Consider the following 22,675-nt stretch of genomic DNA (forward strand, 5'->3'; position numbering starts at 1 on the left):
ACTGACTACTGTCTCCCAGGGCATGTAAAGTCACCAAAGACTTTGCTAGTCTTGAATCCTGAACAGAACCAGTACAAACCATCATATTGTGGACGTACTGGCTGGGGCAATTCGATTGCCCCAGGGTCTGTTAGTCGAGGGGGCACGTCTCCGTCCCCCCTGATCGAGTTTTGGCTGGTGGCAGTGGAAACTACTTTTTATATTCGACCGCGAATATTTCCCTATGGGATTTCCCATTGTTTTAGGCTAACACATTTAATTATTTATTTACGGTAGCCTTAAACATACCGCTGGTTTATAACTCCGGTTGGGACTTTTTGCCAAAACTTGATTCTAAAATGGCGTTGGCGTTCGCCTCTGTAACTCTGACCCAAAGTGGAGCCCTTTGTTCCACTTTTGGCGGGCTCCTCCACAGAAGCCCTCCAAAGTGGTGCCACTCTGTCTGGGGTACTTAGGAGGGGTGGAGGGGGATTTAGGCACCCTGGACTGAGTTACCTTGGTAACTCAAGTCGCACTCCGTCCTGATTGGCCCAAGTGGTGAGCCGGCCGGCTCACCACTTAGCATGTTTGAGTGACAGCTAGGCTGGGTGAATGGGGGTTTGCTGCATAAAAGCAGGGCTTTGGGGACTGGAACTTCAGAAGTCGCCACAGGACCAAGAATCCGACGAGGGAAGAGCTGAGCCAACCTGCTTCGACGACACCACCACCCGGTGGAGCCCTGCTGAAACGTCTCACCACTTTTCCCGACGACCGAGGAGAACTCTTAACGGAGTGGCTCCTTCCCTTGACTGGTGGGGACAACCAGTTTTCACCTTCTTTTCGCTCCTCGAGGTATCTCGTGGCCGCCTTGCCCGTGCCAAGCACCCCGGCAACCGGAATACCACACTTTTACCCCTACCGCGAAAGTCGGTACAACCCTTTAACCGGAGGACTCCGCGGCTGGTTTCTTCCCGGGCAGTGCAACGACCTTCTTCTGCTCTTCAGCGAGAACTTCTTCTCCCCTGACCGACGTCGAGCCTTGCTGCCACTGCCTGGAACAACTACCACCGCTGGAGGATCCTTTCCGCTTAAGGTACCGTGTTCCGCCTGGCTTCCCTTGCCACCGACTGTACGGGGTAGATTTAGCCCCCGGCTTTCGACCCTGGGAGTGCCTGGGACACCCTGGCTCAACTTTCTAAGCCACTCTAAACTCTTTCTAACTCTTTGCAAGACTTTGAATCCCTAATACCAGTGTGATCTTGGGCACATTTTCGCTCCGGCTACTCTAAGAGTGGGCCCTGCCTAGTGACTTTTGCTCACCTGTGACTTTGTGCTTCTTTGAGCCTATTGCAAGTGTTCTGGACCTTAGAGTGGTGTGTCTAACCCATTTCTGTTTCTTTTTACCCCTTTCTTGAACCTACTAGAGGGTCATCTAACGTTAAGCGCTCACCTCTGTTTTAATTATGTGGTGTTAACTTAGAGTTGTCTAGATAGGAGTAAGGGTTGGAACTGCTTTCATTATAACTGTGTTTGAAGTGTTTTTACTATATTTTGCTAGAGTGATTTCAACTTATGTGTGTTTAATAAATAGATAACTATATACTTTTGAAACCAAGCTCTGGTCAGTGTTTGCTTGTGCTATTGTATTTGAGTACCTATTGTGTATACTTTACATACTGCCTAACTCTTCTTGAGGGAAGTCTGACTGCTCAGCCACAGCTACCAGGTAAATCTGGGTGGTGCGGACTGCTACCAAGTGGGTTTACTGCTATACCTGTAGTCTTAAATCTTTTGCAGTGTTCCCCAAGGGAACTGCACAGGTTTCTGCCTAACAGCGGCGTTGATTTGTTCTTCCTCCTCGCGGTTGGAACCCCCATTGTGGTGAACCCCATTGGGGGTTGCCAAGCCCCCCGTCCCCCTAAAAAAGGGAAAATGGTGATGGACCAGGGTAGCCAAAATTTGCTGGTGGTGGGCCTTGTCGTCGCGGTTGTTGGCGGGATTGGTCGGAGGATGATCCACTGCTGGACCCTGAGAAGGTTACCCCTCTCCTGCGGTTCCTTTGGTTGCCTTGGGATAGGCCCTGATTTAAGTTGTTTATATAATTGTCAGAGATATATGGGTAAATGACTTCCAAAATGAACTCTTTGATATCTTTGTGAAGTTTCTTAGTTTTACGATTCAGAGTTGCAGTCTTGAAATCATCAAATTGTTTGATGTCTGTCAGTAAGTTCTTAGCGTTGGTTATTGCTGCGTTGGTTGCAAAAGTGGTTTCTTCAAGGTCAAGATCTTTTTGGATTCGTGTAGCAATTCATTGTGCAGTGTTAATACCATGAGATCGCGGCTGCACTTGGTTGCTACATAACTGATGTTTGTCACATATTCTTTGTCGTCTAAGAAGAGGCAGGCAGTATTTCTAACGATCAAGTCACTGGGGATAATGCTGGCTCTCAAGTACTCTCTCAGGAAGTGAGTGTGAAGTTCTGTGCGAAAACACTTCCTTCAATCGTAGGATGTTGTCTCCTGTGTTGGTTCCTCCTGGGGGAGGAAGAGAATTGTCACCCGAGGGGGCGAAGAAGGAAGGGCCACCGATGGTGTCTAGAATCTGTTGGTCTGTGAAACTCAATGTTGCACTTTCCGCCATACCCTGATGTGGGATAAAGTATAGGATGAAAACAGAGGAAAAGAGTTGATCAGAGGGTTGGCGTTGGAAGAAACTAACATGGAGCTTTTCTGGACTCAGTTTTCCAGAAGTCCTTGGTAGTCTGAACAATGACCACTAAACATGTAACCCAAAACAACCAACATGGTCCTTTATATGTCTGCAGCCCTTCTACTTCCTCCTCCTTTGCTGCTCACAGCAAGATGCAGATAAGTACCCATCTTTCTTCACTCATCTTTGGTAGCGTGTCTATTGCCTGCTTTATTACAACATCGCAGCAGATTAGGTGGATTTAACAAAACATTCTCTAATACTAACAGAGCTTACAGCGCGTAGCCTGCATTTGTTTCCACAGTGTGTGTGGAGTTTTCCCTCTCTCTTTCCCCCTCAACCCCCAGTTTATCAGCTGTCCGACTTCAAGCCACTTGGAGGACTCCTGTGTCCCGCCGGTTCAATTCAAGCAGGCCGCATCCTCACACCCAGTAGGGGGGAGCTCCAAATCAGTTTGCAGGTCCTTTTTTTCTCCGATCCGGCGCTCAGTGACACATTTCCTCATTCTCAAAGGTGAAAAACGTTGGTGGAGCACCATCAGCACCCTCTCCCCCTTTCTACTCCAAGAGGACATTAAAAAAAACAATCAAACAGGAGACTGGTTAAAAAAAAAAAAAACAAGAGGTAAGAAAACCATACAGAAGATATCAAGAGAAGCCTCATTCACCCTCTGCGTCCTACTGTCACAGCAAGGCCCAATATGACCCTCAAGCCCACCAAGCATGGTCAGAGAAGGAGGCCTAACCAGAGCAGGATTTGGCCTTGGCAGCCAGCTTAAAAAAACAAAAAAAATAGAGTCCTTGGGTCCACTGCTGAGACCACTATTAAGAAGCCAGTAGCGGATATGCTAGTGCCCATACAGCTGTGCCTGGACGACATGGAAGTGCACCTTAGGAGTGTCCCAAGTACCTTGAAAGGGAGCACCCAAAAGAATAAGAACAAACTACCAGGAGGAAGTATTTCGGCTTGCAAGAGGTTAGATAACTATGCCCCCCACCCACCATGCTCAAGACTTCCAGAGACAACAAAGCCTTTTTGGAAAGGAAGGAGACCCCTTCTGCCTTTGGACCCTCTGACCCGGAGGAGAATAAAAAGGATGACAGCCCCTCCAGCCCAGAGGAGGAACAGGGCACAGACAAGGCATCTTCGCCTCAAACAGAGGATGAAGAGGACCAGGATGACTGCACGTGGCCCATCCAATCACGGTGGAAAGTAGCATCTGAGGGAGCTGGCCGACTGAGCAAATGTTAGTCCCGGAGGACCTGGTTCACCCCAGATCCTCTGACTGGGCTGCATCCCCCTGCCCCAAACAGAGGACTACATTAGAGCCAGGCTCCGGATGCCCTTGGATAAGGAAGTCCAAGCCAAACTCAGAGCAGAATGTCCTCGGTCAGACATCAAGTGGCCCTTACCCCAGAGCTAGACAACAGGATGATCACCTTTCTAGGTAAAAACTGCAAAGACCCCAAGACAGGATAGATTGTGCGTGGGAATCCTGTTTGGATAAGGTCCTGGACACCTCTGATCCGCTCACCAAGATTCTAGATCTGTCCGAAGAGGCCATGGAGACAGGTAGGCCGATAGACCCACTCAAATTTTCGGGATGGGCTCACAGGGCACTTTGCCTCCTCTGCAATGCTAATTGTGCTTCATCAGTGGGGAGACGGAAGGGCGTCCTCATGTAGATCAGGTCAAATCTGGGGGAGCTGTCCAGATCAGAATCGGGGTCCGCTTCCCAGGGGCTCTTATTCGCAACTTTTTGTGAAGGAAATGGCAAAGTTAGTTGGCACCGTCGCAGCCTTCGACAAGGCCCAGGCCTCTATTAAGAGTCTTCTCCACAAAGGTTTTCTCTCGGGCCCAAAGAGGTAGGGGCCGCTCCTCTGGCTGTTTCGCATTGGACAGGAGGTCCGATCAATTCCACGAGTCTTCAACTTATTGGCAAAACAAATATGACACCACCTTCCCCTCCAGGGAAAGAGTCAGAGGTTGCAGCTGGCTAAGGCCAGCAAGACAATCAGAACCTCAAACCACAGGTGGGTCTCAACTGTGTAGCACTGGCACCACAAGTGCTGATAGAAGGTAGGACAGCCTGATGCTTGGGTCCGAGACACTGCGAGGGGCTACCGCATCGACTTCTTTGCACAACCCACACAGTCACATTGCCCCCTCCCCATAGTCCTGTCGGCTGCGAACAGCGCAGCGCTAGATACAGAGGTGTGAAGCCTGCAGGAAAAGGGCACGATCGGCTTATGCAGAGAGCAGGGGTCTTTTTCAGTGCCATCTTCCTAGTCAGAAGGAAGGAGCAAGTTTGTCCAGTGATGAACCTCAAAGCCCTGAACAATGTGTCCTACACTGTCACTTCAAGATGGAGGGAATCCACAGGCTCAGGGAAATAGTCCGGCCCAGAGACTGGCTGGTCCGCCTCGACCTCAAGGATGCTTAACTGGCAGTGCCAATCTGCCCGCAACACGTGATGTTTTTGAGATTCACATTGAAGGTACTCGACTAGGCGTGCAAGAGCCTGCCCTTCGGGCTCTCATCGGCACCTTGGACCATCAACAAGCTGAGGCCAGAGGTAGCCTCCCTGAGGGAGAGGGGTAAGCGGCTAATAATATATCTCAACAACAACATCATCATGTCCCAGAGCGAGGCCCTAATCGAGTCACAAGCACAGACTGCTATAGACGTTCTCCATGGCCCAGGATTTATCAATGAGGAAAAGTCTGCCCTGGTCACCTCCCTACAATTGGCGTTCCTAGGCTTCATCGTGGACATGGAGGACTGCCAGCTGCAGCTCCCGGTGGTCAAAGTACATGCCACGCGCCGGGAGATTTGTATTCTAATAGGGAAGGAAACCATCTCTCTGAGGGAGTTGGCCTGAGTGATGGGGCTACTCCTCTTCCATTCAGGTCATATTTGCATGGCTGCTCCATTACCGCGAGCTGTAGCGACTGAAGGGCCAGCACCTGAGACGCAGTGTCTCCTACTCTCAGCAGCTTGCCCTGTCGACCGAAGCAAAGACTGAGCTACACTGGGGGCTGACACACATGGAGGCTTAGAACGGCAGGTAAATCTTCAGATCGCCGCCCGGCCTCATGATAGAATCAGATGCCAGACATACACAGGTTGGGGAGTGAGGTGTTGTCTGATCGCCACCGGGGGAAATGGTCCCCACAAGAAATTGGAAATGCATATCAACTGCCTGGAGCTTCTGGCAGGTTCTTTTGCAGTTCGTTCTTTTGCCAGGGACAGTCAGCAGCTGTATACTGCTCAAGACGGACACCGTATCAGCAATCATATGGGTGGCATCAGATCAAGGCCTCTGGCAGATTTTTCCAACGACTTTTGGCAGTTTTATCTGCAACACCAAATATCGTTGACGGCACATTATCTCCCGGGGCTGAGGAACGAAGTGGCAGATTGGCATTCAGCCTCATTATGCAACTGGCGGAGATCGCCTTGACCAAAAACTATTTCCTACACGAAAACATGACAGTTTAGGACTGGTCATCATAGGAGGGTTGAGTAAGAAACCCAGATTATACAGGGCCTCACGCGCTTGCCATATCATATTGAGGACTATTCCGGACTGCATCCATAGTCCAACAACTGAGTCATCATGGTTAATAAATTCAATTTGAGCTATGTCATCAGAGGAAGGATCCTCAAGTATAGGAACATCTCCAAGAATGTTTAGAAAACGAGTTCTATTAAGATCATATACCAGAAAGAGGCCACCCCTGCAATGCAAAATTAGCTGGTGTGTTTTTAAGGAGCACATGCTGCTTTTGGGTTTGAAAACAGCGATCCCATTTGTGATTCGAGGGGGGTGGGCAGATATTTCAAGGATTCCAGTCTAGGAGGCCTGGTTTTAGATGAGGTAGCCTTGGGCAAATCCTGTACTACATTTGTGATTTGCCGAACATTTCCAAAGACAATGATCGAGATGGTCTGAGGACGAGCAGCAAAAAGAGCAACAGACTTCGCAATTTCGGATCTTCTCTCTTCTAGGGTAAGAAAATTATTTTCAGGAGCAGGTGGAGAAATGTGAGGGGGTATTTGCAAAGCGGAGTTCAAATTACGTTGATTAAATGAGGCAGGGGACCGAATGGGCATAATTTGCGAGCGTTTACCCTCTTGCACTAAGTCGTCTAGAGGTTAGTGTTGTAATTCAACTTGAGAACCTCTGGGAACAGAGACACCCATTTGCTTCTTTCGACTAGAATTTTTTTGATGAGCCAGGTTCACATACTTTTTTGCAGTAGAGGCTTTGGAAGTGTTATAAAATGAATAAAATGTCGCCAGCTCACTCGCTGTGTTGAAGTAGCCTGCTTGATGTTTGGTTTTTTTAAGACAAATGCAGTAATTTAAAATATTTCTTAGAATTAGAAAAAATTGTAAATTATGGTTTTGCTAAGGGTACTGATGTTAAAGACTTAGTTTGAGACTGAACGTCTGGTACTACAACACTGTCCATACTGAGAAGCCAGAGGGATTATTAGGAGGGTTACTGCTGGAGGGCATTTTTGGTGTAATGAGGACCTCCAAGGTAGCCGCATAGGAGCTTCAAGTGTAGCAGTTAAGGGCATGTCTTTTGGCTGAGGTGCAGGGAAATTGGTCTCAGTGTACACAATGTTATTATTGAGAGTACTGGGGGTCGCTTCTGATGCTTCATTAATCCACAGTAACGTCATTAGCATGTCAGTTTGGGCATTCATTGAGATATCAAGCGTTTCATAGCGTTTAGTTAAATAAAAAAAGAACTATGTTGATTGGCTGTCAGGTGATCTCAAACGGAGGGCCTAATGGTTGTGAATGTGAAGAGTTAGACGATCGAATGGGCGAAGCTTTTCTAGGGGTAGGATTCGCAAAAGTAAGATCGTACAGATGATTCCTGGGTTGAATTAGGGAACATAACTGGTGACTGAGAGATTAGTAAGTGCTGGTAATAAAGGAGAAGTCATCTGGATTAGTATCAGCAAGTCAATGCATAGAGCAGAGGTCATGGTGCCCATGAGAACAGGAGGGTCAGTACTTGCCGAACTTTCAGAGGTGTCTATTGAATCACAAGTGACATTATTCTTGATTGGATCAGGTGATTTTAATGTGTTGGGAGAGGCAAGTGAATGGTCGTGTACTTGAGCCATAAGTCTTAGGTACTTACCTGTAACTATTTCTCCAGCATTGGTATCTTTCATAGATACACATGCTTGAATATTCCCAGTCGTTAGACTGTGAATCCTCGGTGATAAAAATAATTATTAAAACATTGCTACGTAGCAGTGCATGTACATAGCCCATTATGGACTATGAGCCATTCTATTGTGTAGTCCCTCCACCTCACTTTGGTCCTTATGGACCCAACCAATGAGGTGGCAAGGCTTTAGCTCCACCCCCGGCAGCCATCCTCAGATTTAGAACCGTAGATGTTACATTATGATGGGTACCAAGCATAGGAGCAGCCTCTCAGGGGAGGCGGGCGCATGCTGGAGAAATACAGTCACAGGTAAGTAACTAAACTTCTCCAGCATTGGATCTTTCATAGATTCAGATGCTTGAATAGAATACCAAGCAGTTAAAACATGCCACCATCATATACGTATATGCATAAATACAAAAAGCATATTTCTGATCAAACCTTTACCGTGCATCAACATAACTGTTAAATACTTCGGGAAAGGTGGGAAAGGAGGCTGGTCCTACCCTATGCAAAGAGGTGGCGGAGCACTGCCTGTCCAACTGCAGTTTCTTTGTTGGTGTCTTCAGCCAGGCAGTAGTGTTTCGCGAAGGTGTGCAGAGTGCTCCACGTGGCGGCTCTGCATATGTCCTTCAAGGCTATCCCTGCGTCGAATGCTGTTGACGCTGCCCTTCCTCTGGTGGAGTGTGCAGATGGCGGTTGAATTAGAGGGTCGCCTCTCATCTGATGGCAGTGGGTGATGCAAGATGATATCCAGCGTGCCAGGCTTTGTTTAGAGATATGTTGACCTTTGCTATTGCCAGAGAAAGCAATGAACAGTCGGTTTGAGGAGTGAAATTCTTTGGTTCTCTGTAAATAAAACTTCAATACTCTAGAAACATCTAGAGAATGTAATGTTCTTTCAGCATCAGAAGCGTGATTCTGGAAATAGGTTAGTAAAACAATGCGCTCAGTGAGTGTCATCTCCGAAAGCACCTTGGGAAGGAACGTAGGATGTGGCCTTAAGAAGACACGGTCCTTCTGGAACAAAGTAAACCGAGGCTCAGAAGACAAAGCTTGTAACTCACTGATCCTTCTGGCTGATGTGATGGCTATCAGAAAAGCGGTTTTCCAGGACAAGAATTTCACTTCGCATCTGTGTATGGGTTCGAAGGGAGGTTGCATGAGGGCTGTCAAGACGGTGTCGAGGCTCCAGTTCGGAACTGGTGGAGGCCTAGGAGGATAAGTATGCATCAGCCCTTTCAGGAAGACTTTAACCACCGACAAAGAAAGCAAGGATTACGTCTCCAGGGTTGTCGTGTATGCCGTTATGGCTGACAGATGGACCTTGATGGAGGGCAATGAAAGCCCCGACTTAGCTAGGTAAAACAAGAAGGGCAGAACCTGATCAACCGAGAGAAGATCGATTGCCGAGTTCTTGCACCATTTGGAGAAACGAGTCAATATCCTGGTGTAGGTAACTTGTGTCGAAGGGGCTCTCGCGGCCCTGATCCCAGCATTCTGATGGTAGCTTCAGGTTCAACAGTTTGCGCTGCTCAGGAACCATGCCTTGAGAGATAGGCTCCTCAGGTCGTGGTGGAGGACCTTGTGGTTCTGCTGTGTCAACAGATATTGATGCATCTAGAGGCAAATTGGGGGCCGACGGGATTGCTGCTTCAGCGTTGTGTACCAGACTAGCCGCGCCCAATCCGGTGCGATTAGGATCATAGAACAATCCTGTTCTTTCACCCTGCGAAGTACCCTCGCCATGACGGGAATGGGAGGAAAGGCATAGAGGAACTTCGCCGTCCAATTCACTGAGAACACATCTCCCAGTGATTGGTACTCCGGGTATCTTGAGGCAAACCCTCTTGCACTTTGTTGTTCCTGGTGGCAAAAAGGTTGCTGTGGGTGGCCCCATAAGGCAAAAATCCGTTAGGTTTCCTTTTCGTCCAGTTCCCACTCGTGGGACGACGTGTATTCCCTGCTTAGTCGGTCCGCTAGGACATTGTCCACTCCCGGAAGATGCTCTGCCTTGATTTGCACGCTGTGATGTAAGGCCCATGCCCATAGCTGTTGGGCTTCCTGTGATAGGACTTCCGACCTCGTGCCTCCCTGCTTGTTTGTGTAGTGCATGGAGGTTGTGTTTTCTGTCTGGACTGTAAGCACTTGGCCAGCTATCACTGGTAGGAAGGCTTTCAACGCCAACCTTATGGCTCCGAGCTCTAACACATTGATGTGAAGTTTGGACTTGTGTCGACCAAGTGGCCTTGGTTTGGAGTTTCGCAAGATGAGCGCCCCAGCCGGATAAGGAAGCGTCTGTCCTCAGCAGAAGGGTCGATGTTGGTGCTTGGAATGGCATCCCCTGCAGAAGATTTTTCGGAACATTCCACCATCGAAGAGCTTTGTGCAACGTCGATGGGATCTGGACGATGTCCTCCCAGCATCCAAGAGCTTGTTTCCATTGGTGGTCCAAGGCCTCCTGAACTGGTCTCATCCGTAGCCTGAAGTTTGGTATGAGGAATATGCACAATGACATCATGCCCAGAAAGGATTTGTAAGAGCGTACAGATTTTTCTCCAGGAAGCTCGATGTTGAGCGTAGAATCGCTGTTACCCTTTCTGTCGATGGCCTCACCCTGGGAATGCTGGTATCGAGCTCGGCTTCCAGGAAGAGAGCTATTTTGCTGGAAACGGGGCAGGACTTTGTGTAGTTTATGGAAAAACCTAACTCTTTTAGGAGGCTATTAGTCCTTGACACTGCTGAGCGAGTCATTGCGGCGGAACTTGCTTTCATCAGCCAATCGTCCAGGTAAGGAAAAACTTCTGTTCCTGCCCTCCTGAGACTTGCAGCTACAGGCGCCAAGCATTTTGTGAAAACTCTTGGTGCTGATTTTAGCCCGAACGGGAGCACTCAAAACTGAAAATGAAACTCTCCCACTGTGAACCTGAGGAACCGTCTGTGTGCTGGATGGATTGGCACATGGAAGTATGCGTCCTCCAAATCTAAAGTGGCCAAGAAGTCGTGCTTGTTTAACCAAGGTAGCACCCCTTGTAAAGCCACCATCTTGAATGTTATGCGTTTGATACATTTGTTGAGTGCCCTCAGGATGGGCCTCCATTGACAGTTTTTCTTTCTGATGAGGAAGAAGCGGGAGTAGAAACCCTTTCCCCTCCGAGTGTACGGCACTGGTTCTACCGCTGCCTTCTGGAGTAGTTTTTGCACCTCGGACAGGACTTGTCGTAACATATGGACCCTGCGCGAAATCGGAGGCAGGGAAGGTGGTTGGTCTAGAAATTCTAAGGTGTGAACTTTTCAGATCACCTGCAACACCCATTTGTCCGATGTAATTGACTGCCAGCGTTGGAAGAACTGGCTTCCCCTTCCCCCCACCGGGGTGTGACAGAGAGGGGGGAGTGTTTGATAGTTTTGTTTGCCTTGTGACTTCCCTTGGGCAGAGCCACGCCTGCCTCTATGGGCATATCTGTTGGATGACTGATATTTATTGTCTAGGTACATGCCGCTTTGTGCTTTCTGCCCATACGAGGAGCAACCGTATCCTCTGAATTTTGAAGATGACCCTCTAAAGGGACGAAAATATCGATGGTCCTTATTTTTGTCCTTCAAAGAGCTGATGGCTCGGGCTGGGTCTGTGTCAGCTTTGATTCCCTTTAGATGGTCGTCTATCTTTCCAAAGAGATCTTGTCCATCAAAGGGCATGTCGAATATCTGCGCTTGGACTTCAGGCCTAAAGTTAGTAGCCTTCATCCAGGCCTGCCTTCTGAGTACTGTGCTGTGCGCCATCTGTCTGAGGCCTGATTCGGCCACATCAACCGCCGTGTCGATCATATGATCCGATGTTGCTTAACCATCAGCAATGATTGACCTAGCCTCTTCCTGGAGCTCTGGTGGTAGCTGCTTTGCCAATTTGGACATGCGGAGCCAGAGCTCGCGATCGAACCTAGCCGTCATGGCCAGCACATTACCCGCTCTGATGGTGAGCGATGCAGAAGATGATACTATCCTGCCCATGGCTTACAGTTTACGCCCGTCTTTGCCCGGTGGTGCCGACAAGGGTGAGGCGGGATTGGAGAGTTTCTTTCTTGCTGCCACTGTGATAACCGAGTCCGGTTTTGTGTGACCTCTCAAACAAAGCGGTGCAGACTCTGGGGCTTTATATTTCTTTTCTGGTCTGGACACCAGAGCCAGAGTAGATAATGGCGTAGATAGGATCTTGGATCCGGACTCCCAGATGTCGAGGAGAGAGAGATGGTGGTCACCGTTCTCCTGCGTTTGTCCCTGTGCTCATACAGCACCAATTTCCTTTCCTCTGATGCAACCTGAATTTTAAACAATTCTGCAGCCTCGACTATTATAGTGTGGAAGTAAACTAGATCATCCGGCGGTGAGGCCTCGCCTGGTGAATCTCTTCTCCTGGGCTTCTCAACTACATAGTCATCCCACTCACTGATTGCGTCAGGCTCCCGTGTAATTTCTCCTTCTGGGTCAGAGAATTCTCTAAAAGGATCCTCCTGCCAATCTGAAACCGAAATGGTGGATGGCACCAATGTTGGATCTCCATCCGGAGATCGAGGTCTATGTGGTGATGGGACTCTTGTCAGTGAAGCACTGTGTGCTGCTCATAGATCCTCGAGCAGGTTCTGGTGATCTTGTCCGCTTTTGAGGTCTACCCCTGTGAGGTGAACTACCTGACGTGCCTGGAATTGAAGATGAGTCTCTCCGAAGGTTTTCCGATTCTATGGGATCAGTCGGATATCCTTCTCCCTTTGACGTCTGTAGAAATCCTCTGCACAGATAACAATTATCAGGTCCTGAGGATATTCGGCCTCTCCCGTGGATGGTAGCCAGGGAGGACTGTGTTGTTTTGGAAAGGGGCCAGGTCTCTCTCCACCACTTCTGCATCTGAAAATTCTTCCTGGAGAATTACACCAGGGAGTTCTGCCATGTCCCCTAGAGGTGAAACTTGTTGTACCAGTGGTTCAGTCTCATTACCCCCCAGGAGATTGTCTTCAATGACCGGTGTATCATGCGCAGAAGGCGCCTCAGACTCCAATTCCTCCGTAGCTTCAGGAACTTGCGTTCTAGACAACGGTGTTGTGGGCAATGCTATCTTCGCCGACGAGCGTCCCGTGGACAGTGTTTCCGTCGATGGATGTGCTTTGGATCCCGTCGACTAATGTGACTTGCCAGTCGACGAGGGCTTCACCGATGACTGGTCTGGATCCCGTCGACAAATGTGGTTTGGCCGTTGACGAGTGCTCCGTGGACAATAAATCTGATGACGATCTTGCCGTCGACAATATTTTATGCGCGATCATCGATGGCTTCATCGATGGCTTCATCGATGGTATGGCCGATGACGGGCCTTTACCTTTCCCTTCGCTCGTGGACGGCTTCTCCGTCGACCCCTCCTCCCCCGCCCCCGGTTTTTTGCAAACTCCTCCTTACCTCTGGAGGTAGATTTTGCTGATGAGTGTGACTTGTTCTGTGAGTCCAGTGGAAGCAGAAAGGATATCAACTCCAGCTTCCTCTTGCTTTTAGTTATGGGAGAGGAACTCCTTTCCACTGAAGAGGACCTTCTCTTTGAAGTTTGCCTCTCAGATGGAATGCTGGATTGGACAGGAGCTGTCCCGACAGACTCTTCACCCGAAGATTGATCCCTGGCTTCCAGGTGTAAAAGCAGTCTTCTATGCCTTTCCTGAAGGGTCTTGGTGGAAAAAGTTTTACACATTTCGCATTTCTGGAGGTCATGTGGGTACAGACGATAAATGCAATGTTCGTGTGGGTCTTTCATGTAGACCAGTTTTTTCTTGCACCTCGTGCAGTCCCTAAACAGGGAAGGCTTTTTGACAGCCTGAGGTGCAGCCATTTCTGAAGAGAAATTACACACTACGATTTTGTAGTGAAAACAACAGTTTTCTGTCAAGTCTTCACTGAGACTAAAGCCTCCAAGTAGGGGAACAAAGCAGAATATATTTGAAAGAAATATATTCCAAACAAAAGTAGAAAAGATTTGAAAAGCTCAGAGCGTGAGGATTCCCTGTGTCTGTTAGACTGCGGTGAAAAATCTGAAGATGGCTGCCGGGGTCGGAGCTTAAGCCCTGCCACCTCATTGGTTGGGGCCATAAGGACCAAAGTGAGGTGGAGGGACTACACAATAGAATGGCTCATAGGCCATAACGGGCTATGTACATGCACTGCTAGGTAGCAATGTGTGTATTTAAAAACTTTTCTAATAATTATTTTTATCACCGAGGATTCCCAGTCTGACGACTGGGAATATTCAAGCATCTGAATCTATGAAAGATCCAATGCTGGAGAACTACTATAATCGCTGGGATTTTCCAGGATAGATGTACTAACTCTCAAAGGCTGAGTTGGTAGGCTAAAACTTCCAGCTACCAGAGAATCCAGCGGAGTGGATAGGTTAATAAATCGGTAAGATAGAATTTTCGCACCTAGTAAGTAAACCATCATTAGCTTGCGTGGCAGATGTGCCGACGCTTCCGCATGCCATAGTTACACGATCATTAGATAGAGTAGGATCACAGGCTACTGCGGCTGTGATCAACTTTAGAAAAGAGTCAGCAGTACAACAGTTACGAATTTCAGTAGTCAAGGATAAGGGACGTGGGCATATCAGAGCGCTGCAGCTCTTAGTCAAATTCACAATACGAGATACGCATTTTGGAGTACGCATTTAGACGTTTCGCTATTTCCTTAGCAGGAGGCATTGCGGAGGTCAACGTGTAAACACCGGACATCGGTGTTCACATGAGCTTGCATATGGATCCGCAAAACAATCTGCTTGATGTTCTAAGGGTAAAAAAGGACAAATAAAGAGCCTCAACAAATCATCCAAACAGCACTTTCTCAAGCACATCCGCAAATGTGTGCACCAGCCTCAGCTGTTACAGGCTGTGTGGGTAAAGGGGCGGAGGCAAGTGGGTATTCCACTCTGTGGGAGAGAAAGAAAAAGCTAAATATCAGCATATTGTTATTTCAAGGTGAATGTACTTCGGATAAATTGTTACAAATCCACAAGGTCCATAAGAGTCCATGTATAGTCCATACCAGGTTGATCTTTCTCTACCCGCCCGGCTGGCAGGGCAGCTAAACAGCACTTTCTCAAGCATTTCCGATAATGCGCGTTCCTCCAAGTATGTCCTCAGAGATCATCCAGCTGCAACTCAATTGTACCCTCCAATTCCCCTTAGTACAATGCATTGGCCACCCCCACAACCCCTCCAAGCTCACACTAGCCACTCCTTTGAATTCATCTAAGTGCAATACAGTACCTACCCCCACAAGCAGCTCTGTGCACAACAGGATTTACTAGACAAAGTGTGCTCCCGAGTGCAGCAAAATTAAGCAGCTAATGTGACGCATGGCTAGTCTTCAGTATTCTTTCTAAATGTGGTGCTGTTAGGACAGTTTTTCTAAAGTCCACGCAAGGGGTTTTATACAACTATATCTTTAGGCAATACAGTAATCTCCAACTCTTGGTATAGACCTGTACAACATGATTTGGTAGCACAGACAGGGCAGTCAGGCTTATTTTAGGAGGGAGATGGGGCTGTAGGAAGGTACAAAGAACGAGTAGCATGCATATGGTCCAAAGAAACACTTATACACTGATGTGCTGTAAAAATATTTTATACACATAGGCAAAGAAATCTTCACAAAGGTAAGTACTAATAGAAGTCATAGACACATCATAAAAACCAATACAATGCTTATGGTAGGTAAACCAAAGCATTAACCACATTTAGAATAGCATTAGTAGACTTTTTGAATGTCCCAAGGCAATTAAAGGTAAGCAGACCCTATTGGTAACTATGTTGCTTATTCACTTTTAGGAATAATATAGTTATACCAACAATATTACAAGTAGACATCTTGCAACCTATGTATTAGTCTTTCAGGAAATTATGTTACACCAACATTACTTCTTAGAATAGTGGAACACAATTCAAAGGTAAGTAATAACTTGTAAATTACTTTTCAGGAGAGGCAATAATCACTTAACGGATAAGTAAAAACTCAGGATAAACATTTAGAATGACCAGAAGCTATCCGATGCGAGTAAACCCCTATTGGTCAAACTATTGCACTATTTCTATGACAGGAATATATAGTCGTACCAATGTTACTTTTCAGAAGAGTGGAACACAATTCTAAGGTAAGTAAAACCTAATGTTACACATTTAGAATGGCAGTTTGCTAGTAAAACCCCATTGGTAATTACATGTGTTCTATTATTTAATAATACAGTAATACCAACTGTTACTTTCTAGAAAAGTGGAACACAATTCAGAGGTAAGTAAATAACTTTGTATACTTTTCAGAATGGCAGTATGTAATTCACAGGTAAGTCATAACTTTGCAACATCTTTGCAGAGATACAGTTACAGCACTAACATTAGCAAGTAAGCACTTTGCAACACTTGTTGTAATTTCTAGACACATGCCTTATACTTTGGAAGTCCTTTCCTATTCTAGGACATGTGTGACATCAGAAGCAGAAGGGGGGCAATGGTGGTCCAGTGGCCAACAGTAGGCAGGTCAGGATACGCACAGATGCAGAAAAGTCAGTTCATGAGGATTTCTCGGCCAACAAGTAAGTACAGACTTTAGAGTTAGTAGAAAGTGTTTAGGGACTTGGTAGAAGGCTCCCTAGATGCGCTCCAGCGTTTGGCCTCTGAACGGTATGGGTGAACCTCCAACTAAATGAATCACCACCCTAGTCACACAAGAGTGACACAAGACTTTAGGTAAGTATTACCCTCAGCCACACAGTACCTCAGCAGTGAAGAGGAGCTTGCAGACGGGCACATTCAATATGCAGCAGCAGAGGTCCTGGTCTCTGGATTCTTGGTCATGGTGACGAAAGAACCGACAAGGGGTGGGAACTTGCAGCAGCAGTCGACAGAAAAGGCTCCCAACAAAAGGATTCTTCTGTGCTTCTTGCGGCACTGTGGATTTGGTGCCCTTTCAAGGTACCAGATGAAGGGCGGCTGTCAATGAGTCGCTTTGCTATCTCGGTCCAGCACTCTGGTGAGGGGACATCAAGGAGTGGTACTTTGCTTTTGGAGGTCCAGCATGAGTCCACCAGAGTTTTAGCGGGATTCATTTTTTTTTTAAGAAGACTGTGCACTACACTCAGGCTTGAGGTTCCAGGGTATTGGCAGTATTGCCCAGGAAGATCAAAGCTTGTTGTGGTATGGCTCGAAAGGAAGGTCTTCTTAAGATTGATAGGTCCCAACTGTTTATGGGTCGGAGTTGTCGTCAACGGGACTCCACCGCATCAAAGAAGGGGTCAGCACAGGCAGCGGTTGCACGGCAGGCATCTCCAGTCGCTGGTAGTTACAGCAGTCTTCCTCTTCTTCAATGGATCTTCTGTTACATTGATCAACTTTTCTTCAGTTTCTAGATCCAGGCCAGATACACAGGAACCCACACACCTGAACCCATAGACCTCAGCAAACTCTCCCTGACGTTTACAGAAAGGTGCTGGTGGCTGTCCAATCAGGACAGCTAACCCCCCCCAGCGGTGACTGGATTCTCTCAGACACACCAGACACACCAGAAGACAAATCAGACTCTCACTCACTTCCTGCCTTCACAGACACTCTGTAGCCTCGGCAGGCTACACAAAGGGTTCCCACCCAAGACAAAAGTACCACCAGGGCCTCCCCCACCCTGGACGGCAGAAGGACAAAGAAGAAACAAGCACACTAAAATGTCAAAATAAGAAGGAAGCCACCATTCTGCCAAAATGGGGCCCTTCTGCGCATTACCGCGGCTGGTTTGACACTCTGCGAGTAAAAAGCACACAAAGGTCAGTAAAGTATGTCCGCTGCCACCAGCCATAATAGTAAGCTTGTCACTAACAGAAATGTTACAGGAACAGTGAGAAAGGGGATACCATGCATCTCCCCAGAACTCCACATAAGGTGGGGTGTGCTGGTCTCAATGGGAAATTTAGAGGGGATGAAAATCCCCACTCTACCCTTGAGAACATGTGTTCTGCAAGTCAGTCAAGAGAAAATAAAAAAGGGACCCCAAGGTGCAACCAAGCAACACTGCACAGAAAGTGCTGTGTGCTGCACTAATAAAATGTAGATGCCCAAAACATTATAGGATAGGATAGATTCAAAAATAAACTATGGCAAGTCAGAAAAATGACACCCATAAAAAGTAAAATAAAGTGAGAAAAAGGTTACCACTAACTCCGGAACATAGAAAAAGAATCCACAAGGCCAGCAAAAAGTGCTGGGGGTCTCACATGTGAAGGTGATTTGGCATATAAATTAAAATCTAACCTAAAAGACGCATGGCTAGTCTTCACAATTCGTTCTAGATGCGACGCATGGCTCATCTTCACAATTCTATCTAAATATGGTGCTGGCTAACCGTCACAATTCTGTCTATTGCAACACATTTCCTGTCTCAATATACATCCATCAGGCTATCTAAGGAGTGCAGCAGGTAATCTACACAATGTTCTGATTTGATGGTAGTAATGAAGAAGTGGCAGAGTTTTAATTGAACACAGTAATAATGGGTGTGCTCACCACCCGCACCACCTTACGGTAGTTGTTGCTGTAAGGTGCTTTGTCAGGCATCCACGGGTGAACAGGTGTAAACAATGAAGGAGCTGCCATTTGCTTCTCGCCCTTAGCCAGCTGCCCCGGAAGGCTGCCCTGTGGGTTCTCTAAAGAGAGCAACTACTGGACATATGCTCTGAGCACTAACCAATCTGGCTGGAAAGAGGGCAGGCTGGGGGAGAATCTGAGAGGGGGGATTGGCAGAACAGAGAAAGGGAGAAAAAGGCCATGTAAAGTCCAGGTGGGCACAAGCAAACAAAAGCAAGGGAGCTTACCGGGCAGGGTGGATGCTCCCCTTCCAGGAGCTGGAAGCTAAAAGGGCTGGTGGACAACGCTGCGCTGGCCCTCTGCAGCAACTATCAGACACGTGCTCTGAGCACTAACCAATCCGGCAGGGGAGAGGGCGGGCTGGGAGGAAGGTCTGGGAGGGGTCTTGGGATAACGGGTAAAGGGAGAACCTCTCTGCTACGGTGCATTATTAGAAATTCTGTTTAAACTTCAAAACTGATTACTAACTCGGGAAATGTATGCAAGCATTTCGGGAACACGAAGGACAATAGTTGCCATTTTATACTGTTCTGTCCCACTTCCAAAAGCCCCAAGAAAATCCTGGTTGCTTCATTATTCAGAAATTATAATACACACTGTTCACTCTTCATTACCATTTTGCCATCATATGGAAAATCTATACCTTGTGAAACCATGGGTAATACACTCCAAAAAATAGATTTCCTTTACCTTTCCTTCTACTGTGTGTAAATATAAATGAGGTTGTTATAGATACAAAAATACAAACAGTAAAAATAATACAGATTTTAATCTGTGTGGTGCAATCCAGTGTTTAGGGTCGTACATATGTATTTTAATAGATTTATGACAATATGATTTTATTTTGTGATTTGTAATGAAACTAATTTTAATTATTAATGTTCTTTATATTTTATTAGGATTTTAAGGGCATTATTGCCCAAAATAAACTTACAATCGAACTTTAAGTGAGGACCATTGCCTTATCACTCCCTGTTGGTTGGTGGGTGGGGGAAGAGGACAAAGTAGGGTTGTTCGGTATATTTAGGTGTACAGTTACTGTGATGGAATGTTGTGTTGGTAAATAAAAACAGGCTTACTTGTTGCAAACCAAAAATCGCAGTGAAGATTTTACTTCAACAATTGTAATGCCCCATCAATATAAGGTATATGGTTTTGTTTGTCTAACCATTTTCTTTCCGTACTTTACCTAAAACAGTATTTTTTGTATCCAACATTTTAGAATTGTGTGGCTTGTAAAATGGTCTCTAATCCATGTGTGGGGTTTCCTACTGTATATATGAATACTTATTTAATGTGTAGTATCACCGGCTTAATTGCAGGTGTTTTTTTTAATAAACATTTTACATAGCTATGTGTGAATCTTCTAATACGTGACACATTGTTTAACTGTATCTCTACACACATTGCCCTCATCTCCCAAGTTCAAACCTTACTCATCAGCCTTCTATACTGAGAGAGTTTGGTTAACTTCAAGTTGACCTCTCCAACACACCACACCAATGTTGGTTCTCAAAATCCATTCCAACAGTTCCCCTTTCCTGTTCTCCCCCCACCTTTAAACATTTTTCCGATAACCCCTGCCCAGATAGGTACCCCTGGTCCACACCCACACAATTACAGGCCTACTGGCATCTGCAATGCTGGTTCTTGCCCTTAGTCTGTGAAACAGCCACACAGATCATGTGCACATTACAGAGGAGAAATCAATACTAGAGGGGACACTAACACAAGCATGTTGCATGGAATAGGGATCGCTCAAATGCTTTAGTACTTCCATGCTTTAGTACTTTAAGTGGCTGCAGCTAGACCTCCCATCAATCCTTTGTTCATCAGTGAAAAGAGGTATAGTAACAGCTCTTAAGTAAAATAGTCAAACATGTTTCCTTACCTCTGGAAATAGATAGATCTTCTGGCATTTGACCAGAAAGAAGCTGCGACAGCTGCTCCTTCAGCTTTTTGACCTCGGCCTGAAGCTGGGTAACATTGCCATGAGTGTCTTCATTCACAACAGCCTAATGCAATACAAGAGATAAGCAGTAAAGGTTCATATTAGCGACCACGCAAGAAAAACTAAATGTAGAACATTCCATAAACAGATTCCCAGCTCAACCACAAACTCCCAAACCACTGTTTGTACCATATTACATAGGAGTAATTAAGCCTCGACTATCCTGAATTATAACCAAGTATTAACTACTCTTTAATAAAAATGTGTCTGCTCCTTTTCATTACCAGTATTACCTTCCTAAACATAAGAAAAAAACTCAACTTGAGCCAAGCAAAGCTTAGGTAGTGGTAGCTGTCCAACATACAGGTGATTTGGAAAAGGCAAATAATACAGCATGGCAGTATGACTTGGAATAAAGAGAATGCTCACAGATGTATATAAAATCTACTCAATATCTCGTAACTTAGAAGACACAATCTGCAGTCAAGTGAAGATTTAGAAAGGGAGGAGTTCTTTAGATTTAGAGGCCTTGGGAAAACAAGTTAATCAAAGGGTAGTTGTGTTATAATGTCCGATATGTACTCACTCAACTGGGTTTGACAATCAAATATCCATCAATCTGTCACATATTCTATGAGAGATTATGGGATAGTGGTCCTGCTGCTTTGTGGCAACCAAATGGTAGGTTTTGGCCAGACCTTGGTTTGGGACCACTCGGAAAATGAGTCAATTGGTGGGGAACCTCATATTCAGCCAACTTCAGTAGTTTCCAACAGTGACCAGTCCAAGAATCCGGTTCCATAATAGGGGAGGTCAACAGTGATTCACATGCCCTGCTGCTTCAGCAGCAGTCTGGGTGCAGCTGGTGAAGATCTTCAATCACAAAGGACCATTATGTAGTCACTAAAGATGCTTGGATGCCATCGAACAGAACTGAGTGTTCGGGAATCTTCATTTTGTAGCTTTCCCACCATAGCTTTCAATGACACCCCCAGCATATTTGTCTACATCCTTGAATGCAGTGCCTTTTTACCTTCTTCCACCTGCTGAAGTGATTTATTTTTCGGGCCCCGTCAGTCCCGAAAGCTGCCAGTGTACCATATACGCACCATAACTGCCCTGCATGTTGCAAGATCTGCCCTTTGACCATAATCCTGCCCATCAGACATGATTTTCAAATAAGTGCAATCCATTTTGAGGGGTTCAACTCGGGAATCCCTGGTGAGTGCTTTGTGTGACTGGAACAGGATGAATCTGTGTTAGGGCCGTAGATGGCTGTTGCTGGGCAGATGTAGTAGCTGGCGGTCCATAAATGGACAGCCACTGCCCGTTTGAATGGTGCAGTGGCTTCCTACGGGAAGACTGGAATCACCCCCAGCTGGGATTTTGGAAAAGAGAAGAGATCGCCCACTGGAGCCAAAACTCTGAAGACAAGAAGACCAGCACTAAAGACCCAAAACTACAGCAGAAGCATCCTGCATTGCCAAAGTAAGCAGGCTTTCTTGATTCCATTGCTTGCACCCAGAAATGTCCTTACCTGTCTTAGTGGGATCAACCAGAACTGTGTCCAGCACTATCTTTCTGCCGTCTTTTGACTTGGGAAGAGTCCTGGGAACCTCATATGGGCTTACTATTCACCAACCAGACAGAGTTGGCGTTTGAGAGCTCTTCAGCTGCTCTCTATCCTGAAGGAGGACCTGCATTGAGCCCGCTTTCTAGCAGTGCCTCAAGTTGACGCGATCAACCCAGGTTCTTTGCTGTTTCACTTAGTTTGTGGTGTCCTGAGATGCCATCCTTGTCAAAGCAGTTGCTGACCCATGTCATTTATTCTAACCTGCTGAAGCACTTTTTCAAGTGCTTCTGCATCGGAGATGAGAACTGCGGCTTCACCAGACCTAAACCAGATATTTACTCGAGTCCATGCACCCACAAACCCTGGACCTCTAGTTCAAAGGGACGAACAACCTAAATGGCTTCCGCGATTCTGTAACACTGAGGGGGGGTATTTAACAGAATCAGATTTTAGGGCACAAGTGTAAATGGCACTCTTTGGGCCCCCCCCCTCATCCCACAGGGGTTGCATGGCTGTTAAGGCCACTCCTTAACACTACCCTTTCCTGACAAAGTGAGGGAGAGTGCTGGCTTCGTATTCCCCTCCGGGTAACCCATAGAATGGTGGA

At 46.7% G+C, this 22,675-nt stretch overlaps 1 protein-coding gene across 2 annotated transcripts in view; it reads right to left on the bottom strand.

The window, feature by feature from the left end:
* Nucleotides 1-22,675, bottom strand: part of KIF15 (kinesin family member 15) — a 2,141,222-nt gene that overhangs the window by 1,521,092 nt on the left and 597,455 nt on the right. For both annotated transcript variants that reach the window (XM_069648268.1, XM_069648269.1), the window contains exon 11: nt 20,436-20,559. In XM_069648268.1, coding sequence (XP_069504369.1) covers nt 20,436-20,559 — 124 coding nt within the window. The remainder of the gene's footprint in view (nt 1-20,435; nt 20,560-22,675) is intronic.

Source organism: Ambystoma mexicanum, chromosome 2q (genome assembly GCF_040938575.1).
Source record: "Ambystoma mexicanum isolate Mex_15411 chromosome 2q, UKY_AmexF1_1, whole genome shotgun sequence".
Taxonomy (NCBI): domain Eukaryota; kingdom Metazoa; phylum Chordata; class Amphibia; order Caudata; family Ambystomatidae; genus Ambystoma; species Ambystoma mexicanum.